Here is a 10,885-nt window from a genome sequence, read left to right as displayed (position 1 = left end):
CTTTGTTACTCTGTGCCAGTCTTCCCCATTCACTACACATAACGGGACCACACACAGGATTGATGACACATGCAGATCTAATTGCAATCTGGATTGAATTCAGGGTGAAGTAAAAAATCCCGAAGGGTGCGGCTTAGTGGGCTTTCTCCAATACAGTTTACTAGATTTATTTATTTTAATATCTACAGTGCTATTAATGCCTATTGTTCATAGGGATTTTACCCAATATTTGAAGTTAGTGTGAATTTATGGTCCTTGGCAGAGTTTTTAGTATGTTAGAAAACAAAAAGGAGATTAAAAATTTAAGCATAAACACTGAAAATTACATATAGGTCTGCACTGTGAAGATGACAGACACGATTGCAAGAAGTTGATGATGAGTTCACTCAGAAATTATTGGTTTGAGCTTATTTTTCCTGTGAGCTCATTTATCACCAAAATGGTTGCTAGGATGCTATACCTTGAAATTTGAATCTTGCTCTAGTAAACAGATATTGTTAATAGGATTTTAAATACATTTTCTCCTTGGCAGCCTCTATATAGTGAAATTATTGATGCAAAATAAGTTTTATTATATCAAATCCTGATCTTACAAGCAGTTATATCTAGACTTAACTTTATTCAGAGCTGCAGAATGATTTGTTAGATATCTGAGTGAAGTTAAGCATGCATTAAATGGATATATACAACGGGCCTTTAATTCCTGCTAATTTTCTGTGCCTCGTATTTTCTTCTTGGTTAGCTCCTGGCAGTTGTCTGTCCAGGTCACTAGTTAGACCATTGAAATCATTCTTCAGTGGTCACTAGCTTTCACCACTGAACAAACAGACTTGTGTAAATTGAAAGCTGTGTGAATATGAGCTCGATTGCTCAAAACCCTGGTGAAATGATGAATTGTGCACGTTACGTGCCTGCATGGCATATTGGTTAAATCATTTCAAATCCTAGTCTCTTGCAATTTTTATCAAGTCTTGTGATTTTCCCCTTGCCTTTTCTGTGTCAGTGTGAGTGTTAAACACTCACAGTCTATTCCAGATGATGCAGGTGGAACCAGGATTCTGGCTGCAAGCACTGGAGGTCACTTTTGACAGTCATGCCTGTTTGGTTTTAACAGAAGTGATTCCTGCAAGACCTTGCCTCACAGAGAGCTGGACTGCAACGGACTTCTTTGGGAGCACCCACGCAAGCAGTCCTGAGTAAGTGGAAGGAGCAGGGAGTTGTAAGCAGGACAGAGAGTCCTTAATCCATGCAGTGGGACCAGCCACAGGAGGGAACGGGTCTGGAAATCCTAAAGCGAAAATGAATCCTTAATTTGTTTTGTATGTCAGAAGGAGGAGATTTGCAGCTTTCTGCTAAGAATTCTGAAATAAGTATGTACACCTGCAAGATAAATATTTAGCCAGATATTTCTGATCTTACAGACAATTGCGTTCTGCAGATGTTTGAATATTATGCACTGAAGGCCTGACTCTATACATTTATATCCTTTTCCTGTGTGATTAGTTAATACCAGTCCTCATTTGCAACAGTCCTTGATTAATTCCTGAAGTGTCAGAATGTGATCAGATAAGTCAGTAGACATGCAGGCCCAGGGATGTGATGGAGCGCTGATTAGAAAGATGACAAATCATGTTCATTGCACTCTAGCTGTGATTGAGAGAAGTACTTACAGCTCAGGAACATTGCATTACATGCTATCGTCATGAAAAGAAACCACAAAACACAGGGGAAAAGCCAACTCACTCCTTGGAACATCTGGGAAAAGCAGATGAACAGAAAGCAGATCCCCAGGAGTATACTGGAGGCACAGAGATCTGTTTGCCCTCTACTGATCTCCCTTCATCTCTGAGTTTGCAGTGTCAGCCTTGGTGCAGTAAATGAGTAAAAGCTGCTGGCCTGTCCTGAAAACCTGGAGCCCATGAATGATCTTGGGCTTGCAGGATGGATGATGTGCCTCTGAGATGGGGAAAATGTGAGTTTAAAGCCTCCACTTATGAAATGGATTGGGGAAAATGAGGTCAGGCTGGAGGGAGTAAGTGCTTACTTGCTGGACTGAAGGTTACTGTAGGAGCAGGGGGAGAGGAGAGAGAGGATTACTCTGTTCTAGTGTGGGACTCTTGGAAGGGGCTATGGCCTCCACATCAGTAAAACTACCTTTAACCCAAATCTTTATTAACCTTTTTTAGTAAAGTCTTCTAGCAATAGCATGGAAAGCTCTGACAAATTCCTTCACTGAGAATTTGCGAGAAGTTGACAACCATGCAAATGCCACCCACACAGCTGATGGTTGTGGTCCCAGAAATCAGGGCATGCCAAAAACCACAGGGCAATCTCTTCAAACAATAAGGCAACTCTTTTGCGCTTCCCCTCTGCTGCTGGGGTTACCGTAGCTCCCAGGCTGGCTGTAGAGTCTCTGCAATGCTCCTTTGAAAGTACCAGCTCCCAGGGTACCCTCTCCATTATATGGCATTGACCTACCCTGAAATCAACTGCAGGGAACACACCAGCGAGGTTTGTTGGCTTGCTGGAGGCTTTGCAGCACAGGCTGGCAGGAGCAGGGACTGAGGATACGAGCTGGTGTGCAGGGAAGGAGGGAACGCAAGCAACATATCTCTGCAGAGCAGAGGTCTCAGCTTCTGTGTGGATGGGAAGCATCTGTCACTGGAGGGCACCACACGTTTTGTACTTCTTTTCTGCCCAGGATAACCTAGGGATCTAATTTAGACAACCACTGCCCCAGACAATACTAAAATGCAATGCCTCTGACAGCTGAGGTTCTGCATGAGGTGTTGAATCACTTGTATGGCATTCTTATATGTGCAAATTAATGGCTTTAGCTTGGGGGGGTAAGGATACAAAAGCTGAATAAATACCAGCATTTCAAACAAATATATGCTCTACTCCTCAGTGCTGTATACAGGCCTCTGGCTTGCTAATACTGCTGCTGCTGTTGCATTTTGTATATTGGCCCAGGGTTATCATTATTTAACGACACTCATTTCTTATATATGAGGCAGTGTAGGAAGAACTTTCTTTTCAAAAATAGCTAAGGATGAAGGGTAACATAGATGACTTGTACATAGATATTTTTAGCTAAAGGAACTGGATTATATGAGAAGTTTAGGTCTATAAAGACAACAGAGTTCCTCAACTGTTCCCATCTGTCTCGTCCCTCCCTGTCCTGTGTCAGCAGGGGGAAGTAGTAACTAAGACCTTCTGTGGCTTAGATGCTAAGTGCTTTCATCGGAGTATTTTTGTCTGCCCTCTTTTCTTTCCCTCTTTAACATTAGTAAGAACTTTTATTTATACACTGTGATGAGACATTATATCTACTATGGAAAAGTACTGACAACTGCTTTGTCAGTGACACATCCAAGTAAATCTGCTTCGTTTTACAACATTTTTTTTAATCTGGAGTAAAATATTGCAGGTGCTGCTCAGATTTCTACTTGCCTTCAAGATATTTTTATGGTTTCAATTAGCCCGATTGCTGTAACAGCAGTTTTCTAAAAATTGCAGTGATGGTGGCTTCGAGGCATGCAGCGTGAGCAAGGACACCTCCTGTTCCCCATCCGGATCTCAGGCTGCGTCTCCGAGCCCCGTGCCTGCCCGGAGCGCAGCTAGCTTAGCCCCACCCTCTGAGCAGTCCAGCCTTTATTTATATGAAATCTGTGGTCCAACTGGCTTCAGATGGCGTGTGTATGTGCGTGTGCCTGCCTTCTGAGTGTGTGAGACGAGCTGGGATCATGAGCCAGGGTTGTTCCAAGTGGTTTTAATCAGCAGCCCATTAGAGGGGAACGGGAAACTTCTAACAGGATAAGAGCCGAGTAAGTAAATGTAACTTTGAGCTTGCAGTCTGGACACAACAAATGCAAATGAAAATTTTCGTAGCCTGTCAGTTTTCAGATAAATGATCACTTTTAGGCAGAGATCAGTGCATGCTGACAGGAAAGAGGCAATTTAAAAGGACTGGACTGAAGGAAACTAAAAACAAAGTAGGAACTGAGAATGCAAGAGAGAAAAAACAGCAAACGATTGTTCACAAGGTTGGTACACTCTCTTATTCTCTTCAGATGTGGACACAATGTGTTCAGCTTTAACCTCTTGATTTCTTGGATACTGCTTTCTGGCTGAATAGCTCCTTCTGCAGAGCTGGAGCTGTGGATTTCTGCTCCTCACCTGTCTGCTACCAGGTCTCTCCTCCTGGGAGCACAGTGTGGAAGGGCTTGTTACAGCTCCCTGCAACGGACCCCATGGCACGCTGCTGTTCATTCCTCCTCACTTTTATTTATTTATATATTTTTTTTTCCACAGGTTATTCCCATAAACCCCATGGGAGGATACTTTAAAAGCCCATGCTCCTCTGGATCCTGTGACTTCTTGCCAGGCACCAAGAAAGGACTCAGCAGCAGAAATGAGGAAAGTCCTCACTAGTTTTGGATAAAGCCTGCCTTTGAATTTTTTTTTATTTTTTTTTTTTTTACCCTGTCAGAACGTGGTTACTTCGAAAGCATCTGCAATGTGGCAAAGGGTGAAGTGAGGCCATGGTTTGTGGGCAAGTCCCCAGGTGCCGCAGGCTTTGTCGCCCTCGCCCCTTCCTCCTGGCCTTAGTGGTGGCTGTCTGTCTGTTCTGCCAGACCCTGACTCCTCTCATGACCAGCAGCTTCCTTTCAGCAGTTGTTAATGGGATTTCACCACACAAATTGAGTAAAACACAGCAAGGAAGATACAAGGAGGTCTCAGCAAGCAGCACTCGCTGCTTCTTCCCTGTCAGTGACGCACAGGCAGTGAAAAAGGTAAGTCAGCTGGAGCAGAGTGCTGAGCAATAATTAGCATGGCGAGGGATGGTGAGTCTGGCAGGATCATCTGAGTCCAGCTAAAATTATACTAAGCTTGAAAGTCTGAGGTCTGTGTACAAACAAATGAGTGATCTAACGACAGTGGCATATGTGCGAGCACATCTCCATTACCAGCTCCTCAGTGTGGTGTTGCTAACACAGGAATCCTGAAATCTTTGACCGAAACACGGCATTACTCTGTGACTCCAGAGAGATTTCAGTTTGCTGCACAGGCCATATTTTATTTTGGCTTTAGGAATAGGGTCAGAGGTTTTCTAGTACAGATACGTAAATCAAGAGGCAGTTGGGGTTTCAAGAACAGTGACTGAGGCTGTTATTAGCAGCAAGACTGTAGTTGCCCTGTATTAAAGTTATCTGCTGGTCAGTTTTGAACTGTGCTGAAATTATGCCGAAAAGCTGAATTTAACTGCATTAAAAAAAATAATAGTGTTTCTCACATTTTCAAATCACAATATTTACTCTGGAATCTCTATCCCACAAATTTTACTCTGTCCTTAGGTTACCTGACCTCGTGTTTATTTTGCATAGGGTTCCTAGGATGGGTGTTAAAACCTAACAAATGCAGACACTGTTATTTTACTTGGAAAACGTTCCAGACTGAGGTAGTTATTTTCACTCTGGAATCTGTGATCAGCATTAGCACAAATGCTTCAGGTTTCCTTCAGTCCTACAGAGTGCTGCTAATAGTTCAGCAGAGCCCTCACTGTGAAATTATCATATCACTGGCATTTTACGTATTACTGTATCACAGCTGTAAACATAAATCTGTGACATCACAGACTATGGACAGCTTCCACATAAAGCAGTCAAAGTTTCTAAAAATAAACAGTGATTTAGAAGGCTTCTTCTTTGATTGGGTAGGGTTCACAGTCTGAAAGGTCAGCAATATTGATTTTAGGAGAGCAGTTGTAAAGTGCATCTTCTGCAATCGAGAACAGATATGTGAAATAACTGGTGTGCAAGGTTTAACCTTAAGTCTTAAAAAAATGATATATATATATATTATGAAGGTCAGAGTCATGAAGGTCACTTTCTTGTGAGCTGCAGAAATCTACTTTATACTGCATTTGTCATGACTTTGTATTTTAATGACCCCTTAGTACACTAGGTATCCAGATTTGGGTTTGTTCAACAATGTGACATGAAGAATTACAATTTAAAGGGAAGTGAGCACATCTGACAGTGTAGGTTGCATGGGCATACAACTTTTGACATAGTCCATTCCTTTTTACTTATTGTCATGGCAATGAAAAATTCATATGTTAAATTCAGTTACCTAAAATCTCAAAGAGTTGGTACAACAATGACAAAACTTAGCTTGTATGTTATTTGGCTGAAAATATTTGTAATTTCTACTTTCCCAATTTGTCTGAAGAAGATGCAGATTGAAGTTGGTGTGCTAGCTGTTTGAAATAAGAAGAAAGATTATGTTCACACAACATGCTGTACTTACTGCTCTCCAGCATGCATGGCTGAATGTGACTATCAATCACACACATGCTGAACCTGTAGTACAGATTTAAATGCATATGTTAACCCTCATAGGTATGTTTTCCAGGCCTGTGCTACTCTAACACATTCCTCTTCACATTCTGAAGACCACCCGTAGCTGGCTCCCTATTTGTCTTGAAAGTTTCCTCTAGAGCATTATGAACAAAATGTCTTGCACATGTTGGGATGTTACTGTTAGCTGCTCTCTGTTTCCAGAGAATGCTCTGTTGGTTGTGCGGGCTGAATAACAATCTCAGGGAACAGAAAAGACAAACATCTCCAAAAATCTCTTCTACTTTGTTTTGAGAGTGCGCTCTTGAACTGTGTGTTTTCGCCCACTGCTTTTGCAAATAGCTGAACTGTTATCTTGCTTGATTTTACTGGCTTCCCAGTAACATTTAAGACAGATGTCATGGTTGAAACTTCTCACTGTTTTATTTTACAGTCATGTGGCCACCCACAGTAACTAGCCTGAAAACAAGTTTTCATTAAAGCCCTGGTTTAAATCTTCATCTATGAATCTGGAAAAATCCTTTAAAATATAGTCCGAAAATTATTCACACGTGTTATTATTCTATGAATACTCCAGCAAGTGAATTTGTTTAAAAGAATATATTGTACAGGTAAACAGTGGCTTAAAGGAAGCACTTCAACATGTTTTATGAAGTGGAAGTTCACAGAAAAGTTTTAAGGAAAAGAAGACCCTGCTGGAGATACTACTCCTTAAATAATATCCAGTGTTTTAGGGTTTTGAGCTGAAGCATCTCACGTCACACCACAGAACCTCTTCAGACTGGGTAGGGCAGGTTCAATTCTTGTTTCCTTCAGAGAAACAATCAGTATTGTGTTGAGGCTGCTGTGAGAATTTGGTTATGATTATTATTGCACATGCAAAATCTCCTTCCAAAGTTTGATAATATCTCCATTCAGGGTATGCATAGCACAATTGCCTAAAAAAAAAAAAAAAAAAAAAAAAAAAAGCACCTTTTATGAGCAGGGAGGAAGAAAAGGTGAAGATTTTAAGAAAATTGCAGCTTTGCCCTTGTATCTCTGATCTCAAAATTCATCTCATTTTGGAAGGGAAAGTTCCATGGAAGTGTGGAAAAAGCACGGTGCTGGAAATTGCCAATTTGGTCTGTAAATGTGTCTTTAACGACATCCAGGATACCCTGGGATGGAGCCATTACTGTCAGGAACATAGTGCAAGCTGCCTTTTATAAGTTGCAAAAACGCAGATTTCATTCCTAGCTTGGAAAGCCTGACAGAGCTCATGGTACTTCTCTCTCAGGCATCATGCATTACAGGATTTTTAAAAGCTTCTTGAGAGCTGATCCTCTGGCCTTATTTTCTCATGAGCAGAGGTCAACATTTGCTAGTATAAAATTAAACTCTAATATCAGTAGCATGAAAAGTAGAATGTTTATTTCTGAATCTCTAGCAGTAAAGGTGTGAGAGAGAGCTATCACATGCAGCAGTAGGCTGTCTTCAGGTTCTGCCAGCCACACTTACCTCTTGCACAAGGAAATATTTGCCAATGTATATAATACGGAGGAGAGGTGGTGCTGTAGTATCTAAGCTGAAACTGGTATCAACATCAACAACAAAAGCCTAAACAAGCCCAGTGGGTAGGCTTGTATGGCACAGTACCAGAAATACCTTTGGTACCAGACAGATGTAAAACCATTACACTGAAGTGATTTAGCTTTGCTTCACAGCCACTTCTGAGAAGAGCTAATTGGCTGGTCACAGCTGCATTTACACTCTCTGAATTAATTCATCCAGAGCCAACTTAGGTGTCTCTGCACAGCAGTGTGCTTGCCCAGTTAAACACAGTACCTCCACTATTGTGAGGAAGCGGCGTGACAGTATTGCACATCCTAGGCATTGTTTTGGCATACTAGTTCTCTAGCTGTGGCCAATGTATAAAAAAGGAGATTTAAAATCTCAAATTTTAAGATGGGTCTTGAAGGAGATTATTTCATGGATATGCTTAAGAGCCTTTCCTCACATCCCCTGGCTATTTAGGGCCACCTGACAAAAAGTAAATAAACAAGACAAGCAGCTGGTTATAGGAGAATTTAATGAGTGGGTAAGGCTAGCATCTTAGGAAATGAAAGATAAGAGGAACAGTGAAAAAAGGCTGTCTCTGTTTTCAAGGCCCTCAACCTATCCCTTATATAATAGATATATCTCCAGGAGGAGCTATAATGAGGTGAACAAAGATCAAGAATAAGGAATTGATTTTACATCTGAGCATTCTGAACTTATAGGGTAGGATATAACTTACTGGGTGTGGACAATATGAAAGATGCAGGGTAATAACAGCCTGGATGTGGCCATATATCCAAGGTATTATGTAGAAGGAAAAAAAAAAAAAGGAAAAAAGGAAAAGACAAACATCACGGTTATCGTGGTTTAGTAATAACCCCAAGATCTAAAGGAAGATCTTGTTGAATGTCTTTCACACGTTATAGGCCCAGGTATCTATGTGGTAGAGTCAAAGACTGAAGAACTGAGAAATTGTTACCAGAGCTTTGGAAAAACAGAATGGGATTATCCTCTTTTTCCTTGAGTGGTACTTTCTATCTGGTCAGAGCCAGAAGTCCAGACTTCATAGTCAGTGGAAATAACTGTTTCAAATGCAAAGTTCATCTCGGCTTAACACAGATATTTAAAAACAGACTCGATGAACTTCACCCTCAAAAGACATGCTTTTTTTTTTTTTTCCTATTGATTTTTGGTGCTATATGCTTCAGATAGAATGGGCAGGGAAGGAAGATGGCAGGAGGGGAACATCATGGAAGAAGGCATGGGGAAAGGAGGCACTGGCTGGGGCAGACGTGGGAGGCAGAGTAGGGACCTATGGCTATGAAATACTAGGTCACATGAGATTGTGCATGGAGAAGCTGGATTTGTATTGGGGAAGAGAAAGGGAGATGAGTAGGGAAATGTAAATAAAGGAAGACAAAGCCAGTGGGAACTTTTGAAATGTAAATGGAAGAAAAAGAATAAATGAAGCTGGGTGATAGAATGAGAAGGGGTGATTTCTGCTATTATGCAGAAATGGAGTAGGGTGAGAGCTCTGGATAGAAAAGATTGCATTATGCATAATAAGGTTTGATACATTTTAAATGTAAATTTAATTTTAAAAAAGACATTTATTTTCTTTTTCACAAGAGTAAAAAGGAAGTGGAAAACTTGGCTACTACGAAACCTCAGTTAAAAGAAAGCAATTGACAGATGGTCTAGTGTTATCAACTGCTTTCCTTGGAATTATACCACATTCACATTGCATCCTACGAAAGCAGGAGATTTTTCTTCCCCCCTTTTCAATGTAAAATGCAAGAGGCACTGACGAAACAGTTACTTTTACTGCACAGATATTTTGTGCAGATAGCTCAAGATATTTTGGTGATAAAGAGCTCAGCTATTGTGGTAGTAGTCAGGAAAGAGGAGCAGGGTGGAGACTCTTTACAGGAAGGGAGCTTTGAGAAGGATGCATTGGCAGCAAGTGGAGGGAGGGACATGGAGGACTTATGCTTCACTGGAGTCCTTTCCTTAAAAAATCACCTATTTTGATAAGATGGTAGGATTTGGCTCATCATTTGTTCCCAATACAAGACAGTTGGTACCAGGTACAACATGCAATCATAAAGCAAAGGCATTTTTGAAAATTTAGTTCAGTACTTCTAGCCTAGAGTGCTGGTGATGGCTGTGCAAATAACTCCAGTTTTGCTCACGGATTTATGAAGTCATCAGAAACCAGCCATCAAAGTAGTGCTGATAATTTAGTCGCTTGTTCTGTATTTGCTCAGCAAACAATTGGAAGCAGAATTACATTCCAACTGTTTCATTCTACAACCCAGTCCTTTCTGATTAGGAAATCTAACAGAACTTAAAGCCAACACATTTAAATGTCCTCCAGAAAGTGAAACAGGAAATTAACTTCTCTGTGACTTCTTGATAAAGGAGCTATGCGCACTTCAAATACAACAGTAATATGAACAACTTACTACTTCTGTGAACTTTTAGGCAAACACGGAAAAGAATTTAAAAGTCACATTTGGAATTAATAAAGGTCTGCACAGTCCTGTAAATGAACCACTTAGGGCATTAGAACCACATGCTAAGATCTTATTATCATTAATGTTAGCTAATATTAGTATGGGAATGCCTGCGAGTCCCAGTCATAGATTTTTGTAATTTTGTTGTGCTAGACAGTATTTAGCAGTGAAGGTGCCATTGCTGCCTAAACGGGATTTCAGGCAGTTCTCTGCCTGTGAATATCACCAATAATGCTGGTGTTGTTTATGTAAGACTGCTTCTCTTTCCCGGTATTTCTTTTACACTCCCCTTTCATATGCCAAGGGCTTTCAGTTTGCATAGTGGTTTGTGTATCTATTTTGCAGAAGCCCAGTATCCTTAGAAAGCAGTGTGTAAAAGTTGCAGTCAAATTATTTGAAGCTGTTGGACAAAGCTCTGACAGCCTTGGCAAGCTTGGTGTAAAAGAGAGGCTGCCTGTAATTGACACAGGG

General features: G+C 40.9%; 1 protein-coding gene across 4 annotated transcripts in view; it reads left to right on the top strand.

Moving 5' to 3' along the window:
* The first annotated feature begins 3,664 nt into the window (after positions 1-3,664).
* CPED1 (cadherin like and PC-esterase domain containing 1) overlaps positions 3,665-10,885 on the top strand; it is a 150,447-nt gene continuing 143,226 nt past the window's right edge. The window contains exons 1-3 of one of the 4 annotated variants that reach the window (XM_080590753.1): positions 3,666-3,827; positions 3,925-4,046; positions 4,315-4,796. In XM_080590753.1, coding sequence (XP_080446879.1) covers positions 4,545-4,796 — 252 coding nt within the window. In that variant the 5' untranslated portion in view covers positions 3,666-3,827; positions 3,925-4,046; positions 4,315-4,544. Of the gene's footprint in view, positions 4,047-4,314; positions 4,797-10,885 lie in introns of all 4 variants that reach the window. The other 3 variants (XM_080590755.1, XM_080590754.1, XM_080590752.1) reach the window with 3 other exon arrangements.

This window comes from Anser brachyrhynchus (assembly GCF_964034855.1).
Source record: "Anser brachyrhynchus genome assembly, chromosome: 1".
NCBI lineage: Eukaryota > Metazoa > Chordata > Aves > Anseriformes > Anatidae > Anser > Anser brachyrhynchus.
The sequence above is the reverse complement of the archived record's forward strand: the minus strand, read 5'-3'. Positions and strand labels throughout refer to the sequence as shown.